General features: G+C 46.7%; 2 protein-coding genes and 1 non-coding gene across 3 annotated transcripts in view; all 3 read right to left on the bottom strand.

The window, feature by feature from the left end:
* RADIL (Rap associating with DIL domain) overlaps positions 1-23,791 on the bottom strand; it is a 57,734-nt gene that overhangs the window by 25,359 nt on the left and 8,584 nt on the right. The gene's annotated exons all lie outside the window — the stretch shown is intronic.
* Positions 3,568-3,674, bottom strand: LOC118882132. Its single transcript, XR_005016685.1, has one exon. It is a non-coding gene; the product is annotated as a U6 spliceosomal RNA (small nuclear RNA).
* On the bottom strand, positions 18,525-22,498 carry PAPOLB (poly(A) polymerase beta). Its single transcript, XM_036826059.1, has one exon. The coding sequence runs from the start codon at positions 22,331-22,333 to the stop codon at positions 20,405-20,407; it is 1,929 nt and encodes a 642-aa protein (XP_036681954.1). The 5' UTR covers positions 22,334-22,498; the 3' UTR covers positions 18,525-20,404.

Here is a 23,791-nt window from a genome sequence, read left to right as displayed (position 1 = left end):
ACCTGCCCATCCCCTGCCCCGTCCTGGCAGCCCGCGTGTGCGTGCGTGTGCGTGCGTGTGCTGATTAGATGAGAACCGTTCATCATCCCCCCCGTTTTACAAGGAGGAAGCAGTCAACTCGCCACGTCACTCCAGCCCACAGGGCCGGCTGGTCTCCATCCAGAACACGGCTGCTCCTTCCCGGGGCACCTCCAACACGGCCAGGCACACGCATGCACACAAGCACACAAGCACACATGCACACGTGCACACACGTGCACACCCCACGAAAGCCTTATTACCCTTCTACACGTAGGAAGCGCTCTTTTAAACTAGTGCCGCGTGAAAGCTGAGAAGCCACATGGAACTCAAGGGGGCCAGTCTCCTGTCACCGTCTCGGTTCCCCGGCTGACCCAGGCCTTCCTCTCTGAGCCCCCTGCCGAGCGCCCTCCGCACAGCCTCTGTCTGCAGCATCCCTTCCTATGACCGTTCCAAACAAAGCCAGACAAAGCCAGAGGAGGTGAGGTGGGCAAGCGGGGGCCGGGGGCGCCCGGGAAGACCCACCTGCCTTCCAGAAGGAGAAGGAAGCCTGGTCCCCGGCAGCCCACAGGGAGCCGGGGCTGCAGGAGGGAGGCCGCTCAGCCGCAGTGCGAGCCGTTTGCCGGGCGCCCGCGGCTCCCCGCCTGCTGCAGAGCCGGGCCAGTGACCGTCAGGCAGGGCAGCGGGGCGGGGGGAAGGGGTGGGGGGAAGAGGGACGGGTCAGGGGAAGGAGGAGGGCGAGGGCAGGAGGCAGGGATGGAGGACAGAGGTGGGGGCAGGCGGGGAGGCAGCCCCCAGCCTCACCTGTCCCACACCCTGCTCTCATGGCTGGGGCACCACGGCACAAGCGGGGGCCCTGCCTGAAAGAAGACATTTAAAAACCAGTCCAAAACGACGCTCTAGCCCAGGCTTTTCCTCCCTCTAGGACGGGGCTGCAGGAGAGGACGCACCTCAGAACCACCTTCCACGAGTGCTGGGGCTCCCAGGCAGCAGCAGAGCCCAGAAGGTCACCCTTTCCTCTTCGATTCCTGGGGGCCCCCAGAGGGCCTGGACAAGGCCCGAGCGACCAGGGCCAGCAGACGGGCGTGGGCGCACACTCTCGGCCGACTGGACACCACTCCTCCAGCTGGGGTCCCGCGTCCCCGGCAGATGACCCCTCCCAGGCTAAAGCAGGGGCTCTCACCCCGCCCTCGCTCAGGGCCGCCTGGGGAGTTTGGAACAGCGCCCAGGGCTCATCCACGGGCCCTCAGGGTTGAAGGGCCAGGGCTGTCGGGAGGGAGGTGGCGGCAGCTCAAGGCCGGGGCCGCTGGACCGCCAACGCCAGCACGGCCAGTGTGTAGAGCAACCCACAAGGTCCAGCCGACAGATCCGTGCACACCCTGCGGGCAGCACAGCCAGGAGGACCCTCACACGTGTGGACGCCTGAGCAAGGAAGGCCCCTGAACCCCACGTAACCCTGCACGGGGACTATCCTCGCCCAGGGCAGAGATGCTGCAGGGAAAGCTGGGCCCAGCCTGTACCCAGTGGCGGGTGGAGAGGCAGATGGGGAGCAATGGGTGGGGTGTGAGACCTCTGTGTACAGGCTGAAAGGAGCATATGAAACCCCACCGCATACTGCTCACGGTGTGCACGTATGTGCACGTAAAGCTGTTCTGAAAAACGGAGAGAAAAGGCACACAGTAAGTTCAAGAAATGGCCGTTTTACAGGTGGGGGTCTGAGCCCGGGGAGGTACATTGCATAACGTATTGGAGCTACTAGAACACGTGTGATATCACATACTGCACGTGATAGGACATACTTTATGGATAACTCTGTGTGATGTTTTACTCGTTTTATTTTTTAAAACTCGAAATAAATGTCATTAAAAATGTTTATGTCAACTCTGGAAGGCAAGTACTCAGATGTAAAGTAAAAACCATGAACAGGGCTTCCCTGGCGGCGCAGTGGTTGAGAATCTGCCTGCCGATGCAGGGGACACGGGTTCGGGACCTGGTCTGGGAGGATCCCGCATGCCGTGGAGCAACTGGGCCCGTGAGCCACAACTACTGAGCCTGCGCGTCTGGAGCCTGTGCTCCGCAACAAGAGAGGCCGCGATAGTGAGAGGCCCACGCACCGCGATGAAGAGTGGCCCCCGCTTGCCACAACTAGAGAAAGCCCTCGTACAGAAACGAAGACCCAACACAGCCAAAAATAAATAAATTAAAAAAAAACCAAAAAACCCATAAACGCTCTGAGGTCCTCCCACGTGTGTAGGACTCTGCGGCTGCCCCGAGGTGGGCTGGGGGCCTGGGAAGGGGGCCTGATGAGGCCGCTGGAGACCGTTCGGCCAGTCGCCTGAGGAGGGTCGTGGCTTCGGGTGCTGATGAGGGTGCCGCCCCGCGTCTGATCCCTCTTCAGCTTCGCCCCCACAAACCACGCAGCCCAACGCCGCGCAAACCCAGGGCGCGTCTGCCCGGCTCTGAGCCTGGGATGGAGGCTGGGCGGCGAGCGGAGGGACGTGTGGGCAGTGTCACCCACAAGCCAGCGGCCTGTGGGGCGCGGCCTGGGGTTCTCAGCCTGGTCGGTCCAGGCAGACCCGCAGCCTCGTGGTCCAGGCTCTGCGCACTGGATCTGGGCGTCACGGTGGAGCCCGCGTCCAGAGCACGGTCGTCCCCACGGCCCCTCCATTGCCACCATGATGGAGATTCGGCAACAGACACAGCACGGAGACGCCCTGGCCCACAGGGGAGCGGCGCTGACAGAATAAAGTGACGAGAGCGGCCAGGCCTTGTACGGCGGTGATTTCACACGCCAAGTTACTCATCTTAGAGGAAAACGCCCAACCTTGCCACTGGGTGAAGAAGACGCGCTCCATTTCTGGATCACGCCTCCCCGTGAGCTGGGCTGGACGGCCCAGCCCTGGACATTTCCCGCTACGCTAGGGGTGACCGAGTCAGCAAGGTCAGAGGTTTATCTGGTCCTGCAGGTCTGAGGGACACCTGGGAATCTGTATTTTGTAAAAGCTCCCCAGAAGGTTCTGGAACTCAGCTAGGATAGGAACCGCTGCCAGGGCACTCCCCTCCCCCAGTGCCTTGTCTACAGAAAACCCACAGGGGGAGAAAGGGAAACCCACGGAGCGCTCGGAAAACATACTCGAGCACCTACCGTTTTTATTTGCGTTTTGGATTTCTAACTCTTTTCTCTAGATAAAACGTTTGTTGGTTCCCAGGAAGGTGGCAGATATGAGGCTCCCCTCTTCCCTCTTATATAAGGCACACCTCGTCTTACTGTGCTTCACGGATAAGGTGTGCTACAAACTGAAGGTCTGCAGCAACCCTGGCTGAGCAAGTCTATTGGCACATTTCTTCCAATGGCGTGTGCTCACTTTGTGTCTCTGCGTCACACTCTGGTAATTCTCACAATATTTCAAACTTTGCCGTTACTATTATATTTGTTATGGTGATCTGTGATCAATGATCTTTGATGTTACTATTGTAATTTTGACTTTTTTTTAGTAATAAAGTATGTTATTTTTATTTATTTATTTATTTTTTAAACATCTTTATCGGAAAAATATGGAACGCTTCACGAATTTGCGTGTCATCCTTGCGCAGGGGCCATGCTAATCTTCTCTGTATCGTTCCAATTTTAGTATATGTGCTGCCGAAGCAAGCACAGTAATAAAGTAGTTTAAAACTAAGGTACGTACATTGTTTTTCTAGGCATAATGCTATCGCACCCTTCATAGACCTCAGTAGAGCGTAAACATCACGTTTCTAGGCACTGGGAAACCAAAAAGTTCCTGGGACTCTCTTTACCTACGTGCCGGCTTCATTGCAGTGGTCTGGGCCTGAACCTGCCACATCTCAGAGCTGGGCCTATGTCTGTTCCCTGGTGAAAAGGCAGAAGCACACCCAGCAGAGGAATAAAAGGAGGGGTCTGGGTAACCAGAACCTGGAGAGGCCTCTGTGCCCCCCCCACCCCAGGACACACATGGGACCACCTTACCGCCCAACACTGGGCCCCAGACCCAGAAGCACAATGACCACTTTCCCACATCTTAGGAGGATAACACAACCAGGAGAGATTCTGAAACAACCCTTGCTGCCCCTTAACAGGCTCACAGTTAAGTCACAGGCCCTGACTTGGACGTTCAGGGCCCATCCTGCCCGCTCCTGGACTGTGTGTCTCTCACACAGGAACTGGGGAAGGGGCCCTAACCTGCAGGAGGTGTAACCGTGACACAGACGACGGCGGCGTCCTTCACAACGGACGCGGTTAAAGAAAGGAGCGCGGAGCTTCCCTCTCCCGGCAGCTGCCCCAGCTCCCGCCACCGCAATCAAGCCTGCGAGCAGCTAGCTCTGCAGGGCAGGGATCTGCGGTCCCTCATCCCCTCCATCAGACGCTCCTGGGCCAGGCAGCCGTCGGGCAGGGGCGGAGAGGTGGAGGGATGACACCCCAGGCCACACGGTGTTTTATGTGTCGGTGCAGGTGTCCCCTCTGTGGGGAGAGAGGAAAGGACCCTGGATACTGGGTGGGGGGGAGGGTGGTGGGTGGATATTAATTCTGAAAGCAGCTGGCATTTGTCATCAGAGCTCCCATCATGGGCTCCAGAACAGCACTGGAAAGAACAGCACAGCTCTTTTCCTGAACGTCAGTAAGTTCAGGACAATAAATTCAAGCTGTAGGTTTTACCTCCGGGCCCTGTTTGCTCTTCTCTCCCAGGATCAGAGGGTTTGAAACAGTGTCTACAACTCGGAGAAGCCCCTGTTGCTCACACCCACTACCACGGCTGCAGGAGAACTCAGAGATGTGGTTTTCTTCGGGGACGGATGAGGCAAATGTTCCCGCATTAGGGAATTTTGCTAAAATTGGGGGAACTGAGACTATTTTAGTGATCCCTAATAACAACTGGAGAGGCGCTGCTAACATAAACTCTGCAAAACTCGGAGGTCAGACCTGCCTTAAACAAGTCCTTTTAAACTAGAATGCCCTTTTCCGGGTTAGCAAAAGATGTAGAACGAAGCCCTAAGTTAATCAAGCAATCCTTGACGTTAATTTGAAGTTTTCTGTATTTGAAATGTACAACGACAATGACAAACTACCTAAGGATCATTTGGTGAGCATCTGTCTGCTACATGGCCAGCTTTATTCTGAGTATTTTGCCTTCAATTCCATTTCATTCTCGCAATAAACCCTTCAAAGGGACTGCAGTGACATGGGAATATGCTACCTAGCTTTTTAGGATCGATCCTACCATTGGCAAATAAAATTCTAAAAAATAATGTATATTGTACCCCCCCTCCCCAGCTAGGGACACGACACGGATGCCCGCTGACCACTTCTGTTCAACATCGTACTGGAGGTCCTGGAGGTCCTAGCCAGTACAATAAGGTAAGAAAAACAAATGAAAGATAGAAGGATTGAAAAGAAAGAAAGAAATTTGTGATGATTTTCAAGACGACGTGATTGTGTATACAGAAAATGCAAAAGAATCTATGGACAAATTATTAGAATTAACAAATGAGTTTAGCAAGGGGACTAGATACGGTGAGTATGCAAATTCAATACTATTTTAAAATACTAAAAACAGAGAAAAGGGTATGTTTAAAAAAAAAAGATACCATTTATAATAATGTCAAGAAACATGAAACTAAGGAATAAATCTTCCAAAAGATGTGCAAGACCATGTCACTGAAAACTACACAGCACCACTGACAGAAAGCAAGGAAGCTTAAGTGAAAAAGACAGACAGGCCAAGTGTGAGAGAGGAAGTGGGACAGTTAGAGCCCTTGCACACTGCTGGGGGAGGGCGGTGTCAACCGGCACAAGCGGCCTGGAAAGCGCCGTGTGCTGGTGTCTCCTACCGTTGGACCATCAAGCCCACTCCTCAGCGTACACACGATGGGAACACACGTGGGGCCACGGGACGCGCACAGGAACACGCCCACGGTAGCATCACTCCTACTGGGCCCAAACTGGCAACACCAAGTGTCTACCAACAACAGGACGACCAAATCAACTGTGGTCCGTTCACATGATGGAATCCTGCACGGCAATAGTAATAAATGGACTCCTCTAAAAGCAAGAATAAGCAAAAAAAAACCACAACAAAAACAAAAAAACAAAAAGCCAGACACAAAAAGGTACAAATAATATGATTCCATTTATAGGAAATTTACTTAGAGCCAAAACTGAACTATGGTTTTAGAAGTCAGAGAAGTTGGCTCAGTGGCCAAGGACCAGAAGGGGGTGTGAGGGAGGCTGCAGGTGTCCTGATAATGTTCTAGTTCTTGCCACACAGGTGCACCCATCTTCTGAAAGCTCGTTGAGCTGTACCCTCACAATGTGTGCATGCTTCTGTCTGTACGCTATTTTTCAATGAAAATTTTCCTTTTAAAGAAGAGGACATCAGATGTTAAGATTACCATACACAAATTATAAGATCATGCTTACACTGTTTAAAGAGATAAAACATGCCTTGAAATATATGTAGAGAACAGGAAATTATAAACAATAGCATCAGCTTTGACAAATAACCAATTAGAACTTCTAGAAATGAAACAATACAGTAATGGAAACTATGCAGCATATCAGACACAACGGAAAAGAGAATCAGAGAACTAAAAGACAAGTCTAAAATGTCTAGGATGTGGTACAAAGTGACCAAAAAAAGAAGAAAAAAGAAGATATGAAAGACATTAGGAGACAGAAAAGAGAGAGTGAGAGGCCTCACACATGTTTAAAGACAGCTCTGGGGGAATTCCCTGGCAGTCCAGTGGTTAGGACTCAGTGCTTTTACTGCTGAGGGCCCGGGTTCAATCCCTGGTTGGGGACTTAAGATCCCACAAGCCGCGCAGCGCGGCCAGAAGAAAAAAAAAAAAAAGACGGCTCTCGGAGGAGAGCAGTAAGAAGAGGGCAAAGGCAATATCTGAAAAGAAAATAAGTGAGAATTTTCCAGAACTGACTGAAGAAACCAATTCGCAGTTTCATGAAGTCCAATAAAAAAAAGAAGAGAGACATCACAAGAAAACTACCGACCAATATCCCTTATGTATAGAGATGTAAAAGTCTCCAAGATAGTAGCAAACCATGTTCAAGTGGGATTTATCCCAGGAATGCAAGAGTGATCTAACATACAACAGTCAATCACTGTAATATACCGTATTGATACAATAAAAGACCAAAATGACACGGCCAGGTACTAAGTGCCACTGGATTATACACTTTAAAATTGTTAATTTTGTGTTATGTGAATTTTATTTCCATTTTAAAAGTCAGGCTTTAAAGACCCTAATGTGAAAGGCAAAACTATAAAGCTTTCGTAAGAGAATGCAGGGACTATCTCTACAACCTCAGAGGCAGGGAAGGGTCTCTTATACGAGACAAAACCAAAACAGAATCAAAAGCATTAACCATAAAGAAGAGAATCGACAAATTCAACTATATTAACAATTTTATTCATCAAAAGACACGATAAGTAGAGTTTAGAAAATCAACTCACAGACTGGGAGGAAACACGTATTACTGACAGAAGACTAGAATCTACGGACTTCCCTGGTGGTCCAGTGGGTAAGACTCCACGCTCCCAATGCAGGGGGCCCAGGTTCGATCCCTGGTAGGGGAAGAAGATCCCCCATGCATGCCGCAACTAAGAGTTTGCATGCCGCAACTAAGAAGTCCGAATGCCGCAACTAAGAAGCCCGAATGCCGCAACTAAGACCGGCACAGCCAAAATAAATAAATAAATAAATAATTTTAAAAATATGTTAAAAAAAAAAGACTAGAATCTAGAATAAAGAATGCCCACAAATCAGTAAGAAAAAGACCAAACAATAGAAAATGCAAAAGAGCAGACCAGGCACTTGACGTTTCCAGTGGAATGGTAAACTAGGAGACTGTTTGACCCCACCAGGTAAAGTAGAACTATGCACACTCAGTGTCCAGCAATACCCCTACCAGGTGTGCAGCCCCGAGGGACTTGCACGCTTCGGGACCAGGATGCTCTGCGCAGCACGATCCCCGGACCCATCTGCAGAGTCGCTCAGCATCACTGCACCCACGTGGCGGGACACGGCTCCAAGCAGCACGGGCGTCAGCCCCACAAGCACAGCACGAAGGAGACGTAAATCCACCCGCATAACTCAGAACAGGCAAAGCGAAACTCTCGTAGGCAAAAATGCACTGGTGATAACACTAAAAGGAAACTGAGAAAACAGTCATTACCAAGTCAGGCTGGTGGTTCCTTCCGAGGGGGAGGGAGAGGGTGGCGCTCAGGGTGACCCCAGGGGGACAGCGCGCCGGAGTCCATGTGCCCGCAGCGAGGCTCCGGTCGGCGGCTTGCTTGGTAATGACCTACCGACCCAAGCAGGCGGGTCTTCTGCCCTTTCCTGCACACGGTCCCTTCTACAGTTACATACCCGTCCACAGCCTCACGACCCGCCGCCATACCTGCCCAGGTGGAGGGCACCCTGAGGACACGCCGGGCGGGGACCGGAGCCCCCTGCCCACCCCGCCAAGGGCTCTCCCGCTTGGAAGCGGCCACAGGCTGCTGTGGCCCCTGAGTTCCGACCAGCAATAAGGACACTGCCTACACCAGCCGCTCCGAAAGTTGGATGCTGCCGGGAGGAGGTGCCCCAGTGGCCACTGCCCACTGCCAGCTCTGCAGCTCCATTTCCACCCGGCCCTGTCCCCCCAGCACAAATCCCTGTCCCCCACCCACGGAGCTGCCCGACGTCCGCCTTCCCGCCAGTGGCCCAGGGGTTCAAGTCCCGGGCAAAATGCAGATGTCCTAAGCTTCCCAAGCCTCCTCTCCACGGGCCTGGCGGAGAGCCATGAACACCTCCAAGGGGACTGCGTCCCCTCCCCACCCCCCGTACTCCACCCGTGACATCTTATTTCTTAAGCTGGGTCACAGGTGCGCCAACAGTTCATTACACTACGCTGTATCTATTTCTTGTGTGCCTGAAGCATTTCAAAATAAAGATTAGGAAAGCAATGAGAAGCAGGGACAGATGACAAACAGAGATGTTTGTGAACATTCCAAAATCTGCTCCACCTCGCAAATACCAAAGGAAATGCGAGCTAAATAATGAGGTACGCTTTCCCTTCAAATCAGCAAAGATTCTTTAATGATGGAATCACATGACAGCGAGGATAAGGAGAGACGGACACACTCAGAAACTGCCCGTGGGAATGTTAACTGGCACTGGTCCACCCCAAATTTAAAAATAGCCAGCGGGATAGTGCCAACTACATCATATTAGACCTGGACACATCTATATTTAAAAAGTCTCCATCTCTCCATGAATGAATTCCACTCTTAAGTTGCTATCCTACAGAAATAATCAGAAAGGAATCAAACACTTCTGTACAAAGATGTTTATATAAGCATTACTCATAAATAGAAAAAAAAAAAAGGGAAACATTCTAAAATTCCAATAAAGACATGGTTAGGCACACCACCCATTCACTGGCATTAAATATGATGTTCGCGATAAGAGTAAATAAGTATATTAAGTTAAAAAAAGAATATATAACTATGTACATAGGTTGATTTAAATTATGTAAGAAAAGTAATGCAATAGTAAGAAAAGAATGAAAGGCACCAAAATGTTAAAAGCAGTTCTCTCTAGGTGGTGACTTTACAGGTGATTTTTGCTCTCTGCCTAATACTTTCTCTTATTTTCCAAATTTTCAATAGCGAATATGTCTTATTTTCTTAAGTGGGGGGAAGTCACATTTTCAAGTACCGAGGAGCATTATTTCTGTGGTAAAACTTGGACCTTCTCCTGCCAATTAGGGCCTTAATCAGGGAAGAGCAGCCCTCTCTAGAAGGAACTAATAACCTAATTAAGATAATGGGTAACTGAGGAGATAAAATTTGTTAGGCCATTTGTTAGCCAGTCACAGATGGAAATAGAGCCTTCCAGAACCATGCCAATGAGAGAGCAGTGTGGCAGAAGCAGGAATTTTCTTTAGCTGAAACCAAAGGCCCCGTCTGACTCCCCAGAGACGCCTCGAGCCCTCCCTTGGAGAGGATCCTGGTAAACTGAGGAACACCAGCCCAGCCGGCGCCCCTGCTCACACGCCTCAAGGACCCACACGGGAGGGGCCGCCGACGCTCCTTCCCGGCTCCACCTGGAGAACCAGCCTTGTCGCGAAGGTCAGCACCTCCTCTCTCTCGTCCAGAGTGAGGAGCCTCCCTGCCCCGGAGGCTGCATCCCGAGGCTGCCCGACGCCCGCACGGCTGCCCGACGCCCCGCTGCCCTGCAGCGAACCCCCTACGCTCGTGCAGGCTGGAAGAGAGAGCCATGGAAACCGCTTTGAAAACCGGGCAAGAAGACAAGAGAAACTAGGAGAGAAAAGATCCGGAAAACACGTCAGTCCAGGAGACGCAGAACCTGGATAACAGACGAACCAGAAGGAATGATCCAAGGAGGGATGTGATTTTTCAGAACTGAAGAACATACGTTTTTAGCTTAAAAGTCTGACACACAGTAGAGGTTAAAAACGCATAAGGGGGGACTTCCCTGGTGGCACAGTGGTTAAGAATCCACCTGCCAATGCAGGGGACATGGGTTCGACCCTGGTCCGGGAAGATCCCACATGCCGCGGAGCAACTAAGCCCGTGCGCCACAACTACTGAGCCTGTGCTCCACAACTACTGAGCCTGTGCTCTAGAGCCCGTGAGCCACAACTACTGAAGCCCGTGCGCCACAACTACTGAGCCCACGTGCCACAACTACTGAAGCCTGCGTGCCTAGAGCCCACGCTCCGCAACAAGAAGCCAAACCGCAATGAGAAGCCCCGCGCACTGCAACAAAGACCCAACACGGCCAAAAATTAAAAAACGCATAAGGGGTCAAAATACGCAAACAGCAAATTTTAATAACCTTAATACGATAAGAGAATATGGACGTTATAAACAAATACGGTAACATATACAACCATAATTTTTTACATAAAAAAACAAAAGTCTAGCAGAAAGGGTGCAAACACACCCCAACCAGAACACACACTGAGAGTCTGCAGAATGAGGCAGCGTGAAGAAATTACCTGCGTCTCCAGAGGGAGGAGAGAGAGACTACATCCAAAGGAGTGAGCATCCCAACATGCCCCAGCCTCTCCCGGAGGCACTGGGAGCTGAAAGGAATGGACTGAGTCCTCCAAAATTCTAGGAGAGAAAAGTATTTTCATCTAAAGCTCTACGCCCAGCTAAGCTATTAATCGAGCATTAAGGTGGAGCAAAGATCTTTTAAGCAACTTCACCTCTCATGGACACTTTCCCAGGAGGCCACGGGAGGAGCTGGTCCACCTCAACCAGTTGTAAAGCGAGAACCAGGGAAAAGGGAGCGGAGACAGGGGTCTCCTCTGCAGAGACACCAGGGTGAGGACGGCTGAGAGCGGGCTCGAGAGCAGCCGGCCCGACCTGAGCAGGCGGAAGGCGCCCAAACTGGATAAAACCAGCCACACACCTGAGCATCTGGAAGAGAGATACTGGCAGAGGATGGAGAAATGCTGAATTAGTGAAAAGTACCAAGAAAAAGGGCAAAAAATAATACCAATAATTAATTTCCAAGAAACTGGAAGCTAGACTTGAAGGAAAGGTGATCTTTGTGTACACCAGGCCTCAGCTGTAAAAAGCCGTCTCTGGTCCTAAAAATGTAAACACTGATTACTAATATAAACAAATTTACAACTGTCCTGAGAGGACAGGGCGAGGGAAGCTGATATTTTAAAAGGGGTGGCGAACAGAGCTGAATTCTCATCTTCATGGAAGAAGTCACTAGATCACCCTCAGAAAGTAAAAACCAAGCAGTAGTGGGATAAATGTGTTACTTTAGGTTGTGGAATTAAATGCCAAATAAGGAACAGTTCACAACTGAAACTGGTTCCCTCTGGGCAGGGCAAATTGGGAAGAGGGAAGGCTAGTGCAGGGACCTGCTGCTTCAGCTTTTTTGCTTTGTTTTGTTATTTCTAATCAGCAATGAGAAAGTATCGCTTTAACTGTGCACGTATATATAACTGGTGAAAGTAAGTTTTTAAACGTACATACTTTTCAACCTTCTAAACAAATGAATGAATGAATGCACGCACTTATGGTATGTATTTCATCAATTCCTAGACACACTTTTTTGCACTTTTTAACATCTTTGAACGCATCCTGCGTTCTTGTGGAGCGTCCCAGGCAGCAGTTGTCACGTGAGAACTTGGCTATTGTTCCTGGGGGGCGAGATTCTGTAACATTTCAGTCATTTAAGGGCCATTTGAAGAATGAATGAGTTCTGGTTGTCATGTGCAAACTTGCAGAATTTTGGGCCAACAGCTTGAGAGAAAATCCCAGGGATAACAGTGGAGCACTTTCAAGAAATGCGGCATCAGCAATATTCTTTAGGGCACAAAAAAGGGCGCTGTGTGGAAATGTGCAGTGACAGCTCGAGTCGAAAAGAAGACTTTGAATTTATTTCGCTATTTATCTTTTTGTGTGTGCATGTGCACAGAACCAATACAGATTAAAGTCCGTGTTTAAATAAATCTTCAGGTTTATTAGAGCTCTTTAGGTAAGTACAAAACTAAGAATCCCAAGTAATAATAATAAGGCATCGTGTCCTAGTTTAACTTGTAGTATTTTTTATGTTAGTGTTAAGTAGGTATGGTGATCTTACAATCAATAACATCTTTTATGTGGTGAAATACGGTATATACAGGAATATGTATTGCAAAATTGTTCTTAATGACCCCCAAATATACATAGTGCTCTGACCACACCATGGAATATTCCATAAGCCCTAGAATGAATGAATTAGAATGATAACAGATGATGTGGGGAGATTTTCAAAAGGAGTTTGTTAAGAAAAGATACAGAAAACTAAGTATGTGATCCCATTTTAAAATAATAATAACTGGGACTTCCCTGGTGGCGCAGTGGTTAAGAATCCGCCTGCCAATGCAGGGGACGCGGGTTCGATCCCTGGTGCGGGAAGATCCCACATGTCACGGGGCAACTAAGCCCGTGGGCCACAACCACTGAGCCTGCGCTCTAGAGCCTCCCCACTGCAACTACTGAGCCTGTACACCACAACTACTGAAGCCCCCGCGCCTAGAGCCCGTGCTCCGCAGCAAGAGAAGCCACCACAATGAGAAGCCCGCGCACCGCAACGAAGGCCCAAAGCAGCCAAAGACAAAATGAAATTAAAAAAAAATAAGTTTAAAAAAAACTGACTAAAAGTCTGCATGTGTACATGTTTACATAGATCTGTACAGGAGCATCTGAGCACAGAAAAACTATGGAAGGTCATGGTGGGAGCAGAATTCTAAGGTGACCCCATGATCTCTGCCCCTGGGGTTACTCCCGTGATTAAGTACATGGGCAAGAGAGATTTTGCCAGTATAATTAAGGTAACTGTGCAGTTTATCTTAAGATACAGAGATTATCCAGTGGGCCCAACCTAATCATGTGAGTGACTCCAAAGCAGAGAGTGTTCTCCAGCTGGTCACAGAAGAAAAGGGTCTGAACAAGGGGTTCCCCCTGCTCAGATGGGAGGGGCTACAGGAAAAGGAGCTGAGAGTGGGCTCTGGTCCACAGCTAGCAAGAAAAAGAAAGGAAACAAAACATGGAGATTTCAGTCCTACAACCCCAAAGAACTGAATTCTGCTTTGTCAGCCAAACTTTGTGGGAAAGTTGTCTACACACAGGCTTCTTCTCTTTTCTCCTATTCACCCTCTTGTATAAGTAGGAAACATTTCAGGCATCCAAAAGGGTATGAAGAACAAAATAATGCACCCATTGCAGCCTAAGAAATAAAGCACATTCTAGATATGGCTGAGCTTTCTCTCTCCTATCCAGAAATAACAGCTATGCCGATTTGGGGTCATAATTCCCATGTGTATATTTATATTTTTTTCCATGTATTAAGTATGGCCAAGATATTATATACATACATAGTAAATATCTCTGAAAAATATATTTAATTTGCAATTTTTTAAAAAACTGATGAAACGGTATCATACGATATGAACACACCCACTTGCTATGTGTATCTCCAGCTCATTCGTTTTCAGTGCTGTATGGTATTCCATTGTAATATATTAAAATGGACCCATTTTTCCAGTTGATCAATGAAGAAGTCAGTCTCCAAGATGGTCCCTAGTGGTATCCTGTTTTTCAAGCCCTTTTGTAGTCTTCTGCCACCATGAATAGAGCCCGTTTAATCACAAGGACATGGCGGAAGTGGCGGTGTGACTTCCATGGTCAGGTCATGAAAGACATTGCGGCTTGTGCCTGGCTCTCTCAGATCACGTGTTGGGGTTAAGTCAGCCGCCATGCTTTGAGGACACTCGGTCAGCCCTTCAGAGAGCTGAGGCCTCCTGCCAACAGCCAGCATCAACATGCCAGCTGACATCTCACATGTTAAATCATCTTGGCATTCCAGAGATTCATCAAACTTGATCATGATGGTTTTTATATACATTTCTGGTTTGGTTTTAGTTTTCATAATCAACATTCATAAGTGAATTTGGCTGATAACTTTTCTTTATCATGTTCCCTTTCTCTGGTTTGGATATGAAAGTGAGATTTGCTGTAAAAAATGTTTCTTCCTTTTCTGTTTTCTGGAATAGTCTGATGTAAAATACTGGAATCATCTTGTCACTGAATATCAGTAAGATTGGCCTGTAGAACCTTCTAGGTCTTATGTTTTTGTGATTTTACTTTGGTTTTGGTGGGGACATTTTCAAACTACTCATGCCATTTCTTTTCAAGGTTATAAGTCCATTCAGGTTTATCTATCCTTCGGTGAGTCTGGGTAGGTTATCTTTTTCTAGGAGATTGTCCATTTCGTGTAAGTTTTCAAATTTACTGCCATAAAGCTATCTATAAGATCCTTTAAATGAAAATTAAAAAAAAAAAACTACTGTATTTGTAGCTATAACCCCTTTTAAATTCCTAAGATTGCTTGTGTACCATCTTTAGTTTTCCTCGACAATCTTCCCAGTTTGACTATTTCATTAGTCTTTTCAAAGAACCTACTCTTCACTTTGTTGATCCTCTGCACTGCATGTTTATTTTCTGTCTCTACTTTCTGCTCTGTATTATTTCCTTTCTTCTCTCACTGAATTTATATCCTTTTTAACCTAGTTCTGTAGGCACACAGCTCATCAGCTGCCAGCCTTTATTCTTTTCTAGGATAAGCATTTAAAGCCATAACCCTCCTCTTCTAAATACCACATTGGCTGCATCCCACAAGTTGCATTTTCATTACTGTTCAGTTCTAATTCACACTGAAGTGTCTTTTTTGATCCTGACTTATTTGGGAGCATTTGAATGTGTAAACGTATAAGTTCTGTGTAATTCGCTCTACCATTGCCTTCCAACACCCATCCTCTCCTTCTCCCATCGCATAATGGTGGGGAATGGTGGTCATGTAACCAGCTGATAGAAACTACAACTTCCGGTCTCCCTCACAGGTAGGCAGGGCCTTGTGACTAAGTTCCAGTCAGTGAAAGACAAGGGAATGTCATCTTCTAGGGACTTCCAGGAAAGCTCCATAGGAGGAGGACACAGTCTGCAGGGACACCTTCGGCCTTCCCCCCTTCCTTCTTTCTTCCTGCCTTAAATGAAGACATGATGGCTATGATGGCAGCGGCCCTGCCATCATCCTGCACCTTGAGGTGATCTTGAGGATGGAAGGCATGGACTACAATGGTGGGGCTGAAAGTGCAGAAGCCTGGGTCCCTGGGGACCAGGAAAGCTCCCCCATCAGCCCTGAACTTACTCCCTCTGTAATGTGAAAGAAAATCACCCTGTATCGGGTTTAGTAATTGTTACCTGGCCAAATGCAATTTCTAACCGATAAAGAAGTCTTTAGGATATCACTTTGATGTTGGTTTCTTGATTACAAAATACTTCACACACACACGAAAGCATTTACAACTGAGACTAGTAATAAAATGAACACCATTTCCTCCACCACCCAACCTGCAAAAAGTAGAACATTTCCAGTCTGCATTCTTGCAGCTGCACCTCCCCTGCTTCTCCCCACCTCTCGCCCTTGCTATTCTGAATTTTATTTCACATTCCCTTGTTTTTCCTTTATAGTTATACCTCACATTTTTGCCGCCCTAAATTATACTGCCCTATTTTGCTTTTTTTAAAACCTTATGTAGATTGTGCCACACTGTGTATTTTTCTGTGATTGTCTCTTTCCCCTCAACATTATGAGACACACCTACCTCGATGCATGAAGCTTTGGTCCATTTAATCTCACAGCTTTACGTTGTTTGCTGCATGAATACACACTCTCTCTCCACTCCCCGTTTAGGGGTATGTGGGTCATTTCGAGCTTCAGGCTATTACAAAATGCTGCCACAAACACTCCCCTACTCGTCTCCTGGTGACCCGTGGGACGGTCTTTCTAAGAAAGTGCTTCCTGACTTTTCTGATACCATGGCATATGCGGGAAACGATGACATCCCCGTGGCACGCTGGAGGTAAACTAGAGGGTGTGCAGGGCTCTGGACACGGCTGCAACGGTGGCCCACAAACTCTGGCCACCTCAAGGGATAAAGAGACTGGTAAGGTTAAACCCACCAGTGCCCCCCAGTGTGGGAGTGGAGCCCCCAGGGCAGAAGGAATGGAGCACAGGGTGGGGGCACGTGGGCCACACTAGACAACACCCACCTTCTCCTGAAGGGACCAGACAGCGTGTACTCCCCCTCCTCCTCGCCAAACCTGAATATCGTTAGGCTTCATTTTTGTAAAAGAAAAATAGCTCTGTGGTCTTAATTCCTATTTTCCTCACTAACAAGATTCAGCATCTTTCCATGTCTATTGTCCATTCTTAGTTCCTCTTCTGTGAAATACCTACGCATCTCTTTTGCCAGTTTATTGGGTTTTCATCTTTTCAAATAGACTTTTTCTTCTTCCCTATATAGCCTGGATAGTAATCATTTGTTTTATGTATTATGAAATCTCCCTGCTTACAGCCTGTTTTTCAATTTTCACTGTTCATTACTCGATACAATTAAGAGATTCTGTTCATCAGTCTCTTCATGGTGTGAGCTTTTTTGTGTCTTCTTTAGGAAATTCCTCTCTATGCTGTTTGTCATTGTTCCTAACTTACTGTTCTGCAGTCAGAGAACATGTTCTATGAATCAGATAACTTGAACTATGTTGAGTCTTACTTTCTGGATCTAGCATGAGGTTATTATTCTTTTTTACATGTCCAAGTGCTTGAAAATAACATGCATTTTCTAATGTTTGAGTGGAAGGTTCTATAACAAATGCCCAATAGATCAGGGACGACAAATGCCAGCTGGGGGGAATGGGTGACAAATCCAGCCCTGGCCATCTGTTTACATATTGTCCAGGGCTGCTTTCACTCTACAAAGGCAGAGTTTGTATAGCCTCACAAAGCTGAAAATATTTCCTATCCGGCCCTTTACAGGAAAAGTCTGCCAAGCACTGTTGTTGTGTTCAAAACTGTTTCCCCTCTACTTTTTTGTCTGCATAGTATCAATTAATGAAAAGAGTTGTTTAAAACTCTTCTGTAACAATGACACTTTTGGCAATTTCTGTTAATCTTTGCTTTATGTTGAGGTTATTGTACTAGGTGCAAAAAAAATTAAATTGGTCCCTTTTCCTGCTGCATTATTTCTTCTCTCATTAATGCAGTGGTCCCTTTTGTCCTTGGTAATTATTTTTGCTTTGAAATGTTTGGATAACATTTACTGTAACAGCTTTTCATTGGCCTTTTTTCCATTCTTTGTCTCACATTTTGGGTGTGTCTCTCGTAAATAAAATAGCATACAGCTGGACTTAGTTTTTCCACGGACTCTTGACAATCTCCACATTTTACTCAGGAAGTTTAGTCCATTTATTATGTATATAGTGACAGATATATTTCGTTTCATTTCCACCACCTTAGATTGTATTTTCTTTCTACACCATTTTCTCTATGCTTCCCACCTCCCCCCCCCCCACCCCTTTCCTGCCTTCTTTTGGATTAAGATTTTTTAACTCCATTTTTTTTGTACCATCATTGATATGAAGTTTTAACCTTTTCACGTTTTTTCCCTATTATAACATGAATTCTAGACTTCAAGTCGAAAAGTTCATCGGTGACTTTACCCACCAGAACAACAGTAAGAACATCTGAACTGTTATTGTCAGATTTAAACTCCTCTGCTTGCTTCTTTCTTGCTTATTTTTATTGTGTTTTTTAATGGAGAAATACATCATCTGTTTTCAAAATAGTGCTTGAAAAATACAAGGAGTACAGATACTATAAAACAAAGCAAACTCCAGTCATGAGATACTACGCACACCATATGAAAAAAATAGTCTGATATTCAGGTAACGAAAACTAGAATTAAAAAGCTCCAACTTTCCAGCTTGGTAAAACAAGTACAGTTACACGAAACATTTAATAAACTAATTTTTCCCCAATGTGTGAACAAAATGACAAGACTAACTGTGTGCCTGGCAATTTCAATGACACAATAGCTATTCAAAATACACAGGTACTGTACACACTTCACCTGATTTTATTGTGGTGGAAGGGGACTGCACAGGTAGTGGGAACGCTGTGTATTAGGCGTCAGAAAGTCATGGTGAACAGAAAGTCTCAATTACTGCACAGCCCACAACGGAAATGACTATATTCCAACTTTGGGGGAAATTATTTAAAAGGATAGGGAAAGGGTTTAAGAAGCTGCAGTTTAACATGAAAAACGCACATGTGGTAGAAAGGAACACTGCTGGGAGAAAGGAAGAATCAGAATCAGGCTATTTGGAAAACCTGTTAGGTTTGCTGTGTCCAGATTAGGAAAGACTAAGTTTTCATTCACCTACAACTGTTGAGAAACATGAATGTTCTGCTGCTTAATTATGAGCTCTCTTTTTTTTTTTTTTTAAAGAAAGGTTATTATTCCGAATCTTTTGCAGGATAAAACAAAAGAGTAGAAAGCTAACTAGATGTCAAGTGCTTGCTAGAAATTTCTGATGTTTCTACATGTAAATTTTACTGATGAATTTTAGGAAGTCATTTACAAATAAAAATTGGTTTAAAATTCTGGAGAAAATGCTTTTTTGCTTACACATTTAAATTAGAAATTAACTTTACTATAAGCAGGTATTCTGTGGAGTATACAAATCTTCTCTTATGTGGAGACCAAACGGCCATCCAAGATGGATAACATGCTTCACAGGAATTACTTTTAGTAAAGCTTTACTGAAATATTAGCCATGTGGCCACAGGACTGTTGGTTTCAAATCATGGTTAAGAAAATACTAGCATACTGAGTTTTCTGTGAAACGATATACAAGCATGCCTTGTGCGCACAAGCAAAGAGAGGGCGGCGGGGGCAGGGGACACAAAAAGCTTTTTTTCTTTTAGGGCAAATGATTAAGGACAAGAGAATGTGGAGCTTCGTTAGCTCAGGGCAGCATCTGCTGTTTAATGGCTGACTGTGTGCACTCTGAAACAGTTCTTCAGATAAAACCAGTCATTTCTTGATCCTGTCCCATCAAAACCAAACACTTACTAATTACTGTTTCAATGCCAAATATATACCCTGAGAGTTGACATTTTAAAGGGTTACAGCTATCTCACAGGGACTGAGCTAGATGTACTTTATGCTTTTTCTGAAGTACAGTCACCACTGCACAATGGTAACCAATCTGAAGATTAATAATGAAGAACACCCTTCAGGAAAAAACTGAAATTCATCAAGCTGAAAAATCTAAAATTTGTTCTACTGTCTAATAAAAATATAAAGTGCATCAACAGCATAAGGAATTCTGATACCAGTTTGTACTGCAAACTTTCCCCAACAATGCATCAAACATCAATCCAGTCCCGATGTCAGTCATGGGTACAAACATAGCTGGAGGGTTTTTTTTTTCTCTTTTTCCTCTTTAAGGGCAGGAGTCCTTTGAAATAGTTAGCGTTTAACTGTGGCTGACACATAAATAATCTGACACATTAATTAACAGTACTTCTGGCTTCACATACTAACCTGGACCTCTGATCAAGATTAGCCCAATAAAGGAAGTCATCAAATAAGCCTAACAAAGCTATTTTGAACCATATCTAGTTTGGTACCCTTCATTCTTCTCCTTTAGCATTTGAAGACAGCAGGCTGAGTTGGCAGATACTGTTTATGGACCCTTGAGGTTGTTTTTCTCAGTTCAATCTGTTTTACTGAATTCTTGATAATAGGAATAAGATTTGCAGGGAGAGCAGGGATACTGGGAAGGTCTTCACTGGATGTTCCCCATGAGGCCAAAAGAGAAGCTGCTGTCTGAATAGTTTCCAATTGAGTCGCACCTGTCTCTTTATGAGACCGTTCCTCTTCTGTTTTGGTTTCCTTGGTCCTTTCTTCTTTGTGACGTGACAATGTCCTCTAGACTCCTATGATAGGATTAGCTATGTTTGCTGCTGCGCTCCCTGAAGGCCTGGGTGGATGGTTGACCAGACGTGTTGAGGAAACAACTCTGGTGACCATGGGCTTCAGTGGTGGAGAAATAGTTGGTTGTGGGGCAGTCTGAGGGATGCTTTCGCTGGACGTGCCCCCTGGGCTGTCGCTGGGATTTGCTTGTTGCAAGGAAACTTCAGGAACCTGTACGCTGGTCACAGATGCTGCCATCATAGCCGGGGCAGAAATGCTTCTGCCCTGAGCGCTGCCAGTCACTGGGCCAGTCTTCATAGAGCCAGGAAGTGAAGACACAGACGTGCTGTCTTCACTGTCTACAGACAAGTCGAGGCTGCCGTCATCCAAAGCTGTCAATCTGACACCTTCCATCGAGTGTGTTTTCTTTTTCTGAAGCACGTGATTAGGTAGTAGTTGATGGAGTTCCTTTCTTCTCAAATGCATTGCAGCAATTTTCATATCCATCTCAAACATCTTACTATTTATCGCTTGCCTATAAACTGTATCTGTGAAAGACTGGATATCATAGGTGAGATCAATACTGAGAACGTCAGAGTTTTCTGGCTTTTTTAACACTAACCCAATCACCCACATTGTACGAAATTCTTCCCTGTCAGGATTTTCCTTGGGTGCTGGAAACGACTGAGGATTCACATGTGCCAGTGTAATAAATTCATTCTTCTCCAAGCTTCCAACCAGGATTCGGATTTTTGATTCCACCAAGCCCACCCATTCTAGATGTTGTTTTTCTGTTGGCGCGCTTGCTAGAAGTACAATATAATGCTTGTACTTTTGAAAGAAGCTGGGAGCTTCAAAAAGTTTGGACCACTCTGCCTTACTCAGCAAAATCTCATGTGTGATAGCAAGCCCTTGCTTAAACTCCTCAATCATGACCATCCTTGTTGAAACAGACACGTTGTACGTGGAGTTCTGCTGTGGGTACGCTGGTGTAATTATAGGCATGAGATGGTACCTATCGCTGGGATTTACTCTTGGGTCCCAGACAGGCAAATTAAGATTGCGTTCTTCAGGCTCTTTCAGTAGCACTGGATTTGGCCATTCCCATTCAGAAAACACCAAGAAAAATTTACGTACTAGAGTTGATGCTATCGCATTTGGATAAAGCTGGCAAGTTCTTGCTACTAGCATCGCCCAGGAAACACCTCCTAAGAAACCTAATATATTGGAATAGATATTGTGGCATTTGGCCCACAACTTGATGGCTCTCAGAGTTAATCTGAAGTTGTCAATGTTTGGTACTAGATGTAAAATCTCATCAGTTACCCGGCAACCGTTAAGACTTCTTATGCACCTAATATCTAAATTTTTAAGCAGACTGTCATCTCTTAGGTCCAAATCTTCCGGAATAGTCTGCAGTGCTAATCTTGCAAACAAAATATCAATCTCTATCCCATCAAAACACAGTTTGATAACTGGTACAAATGCCTCTTCAACAGCCCTTAAATCCTTTACTTCTTCATGTAGTTTCAGTTTACCATAGAAGGAGGTGAAAAAATCGCTTCGATCAACATGTCTTGGTGCCACGCACAACGCGTCGATATCTGCACCTTTCGTATGCACCCCTAATCTATAAGAACCGAATGTAAAGATTTTCCCTCCAACGTTTTCTATTACAGCTTGTGGAAGGCTCTTGCTTTCACTGATCTCTCGTATCCATTCCTTTACCAGGTTATTTAGTTTCTCCAAAATTAAAATCCTGCGCTGTAGTTCCTCTTCCTCTTCAAAAACCCCAAAGGGCTTCAGGGTTTCAATTAATTTCTGGGTAAGTATGCAGTCAGTCTCCCTGGGGGGTGCTAAACTGATGGGGGAGGAGATGCCATAGTGCTTGGGCGGCGGCGGGGTCTGGTGTGATCCCGGGGTGGTCACCGGAAACGGCATCATCTCTAGCGCTGGCCCCGCCACGCCGCGTCCCCCGCCACCGCGACCTCCGCGGCCGCCGCCCGGGTCATGATCCGCTGAGGCGGGAGGGGCGGGGCTCCTACCAGCCCAGGTCCGACCCGCACCCGCTCCGCTCCCGCCGCTTCAAGCGCCTCTCCGCCGTCCCCTCAGCCCCAACATGGCGCCGGGGCCCTAGCTGCTGCGTTCTAGAACGCCCACGCGCGCCGCGCGTGCCACGTATGCCACGGCGCATGCGCGCACGCAGAGCCTCATGGGGGCTGTAGTTTCCAGGTCTCCGCCGCGGCTTCTGGCCGGTGGGGGCGGGCACGGCCGCGCCCCGGGGTTCGGCCCTGTTATAACTGTTTTAGACGTTTGCCCAGACCTACCGTCCAACTCCTTGCTCGCCATTCTCGACACCTCGGGTCTCCTTCCTCTCCAGTGGCACCTTCAGGTGGCCTTTGCCCTCTGGCCCATCCTTCAGAATCCCTCTATGGCAGGGTTCGTTGGTGGGGAAGCAGCTCCGTGGCATCCTCCGTGGCCCGGCGCCTGGGTGGTGGGGCAGCCAGGACCGCAACTCTGGGTTCTCGGTCCTGTTCTCTCCAGCTCTGAAGGTCCCATCGGCTGACCTCTGGTTTCTACGGTTCCGGCTGGGGAGGCTGCTGCTCGCCTGTCTTTTCTTCTTGGCGACTGTAAAAATCTCTGAAGTGTCCTGCAGCATCACCACTAGGCAGCAAGGGGTAAACTTTTCGTTTATCTTACAGAGGAAGCACTGTGATTCCTGATTCGGAAGACTGGTGCTTTTCATCCCATGCTCCCGGATGACTCTCAGGCATGTCCGTGGAGTATGCCCTCACCCCATTCTCTTGATCCTCTTCACGTGGACATGGGACAGACCTTCTCATCCTGTTTCCCGTGTCTCTCAACCCATGTTTCTGTCTGCGTGATGCCAGGTCTACCTCGTTCTCTAATTCTCTTCAGTTATATTTAGTCTGCTGTTTAAGCCATCGTTGAAGTAATAACCATTTACAAACTTGCATTTTTATTACTAAAAGCATTATCTTGTTCTTTTCCAAATCTTCCTTGCCTTTTGGGATGACATTCTGTTCTTTCCTGTTTTCTTTCTACCTTTTATTTCATTAAACATTTTAAAAATACTTACTCAATATTTTATATCTAATGGTTCCAATTCCTAAGTTCTTGAGAATCTGATTCTACAGTTTGTTTTCTACTGACTCTTTTCAAGAAGCATCACTTCAAGTGTCTCGTAATTTTGGATTGTTAGCTCGTCTCTGGCCAGGCTTGGGATGCCTGTGTAGATGTCCTTCCAAAGAGGATTTACTTTGTTTCTATCTGATGTCCTTGTACACTATCAAATTATGTACACAGTAATTGAATTTCTTATCCAGATCACTTAAGTAGTGCAATTTTGAACCCCAAACACCTGAGAGGAAAGGTGATTTT

Source organism: Balaenoptera musculus, chromosome 15 (assembly GCF_009873245.2).
Source record: "Balaenoptera musculus isolate JJ_BM4_2016_0621 chromosome 15, mBalMus1.pri.v3, whole genome shotgun sequence".
In the NCBI taxonomy this organism is placed as follows: domain Eukaryota; kingdom Metazoa; phylum Chordata; class Mammalia; order Artiodactyla; family Balaenopteridae; genus Balaenoptera; species Balaenoptera musculus.
Note: the sequence above shows the minus strand (reverse complement) of the source record. Positions and strands in the feature narration are given on the sequence as shown.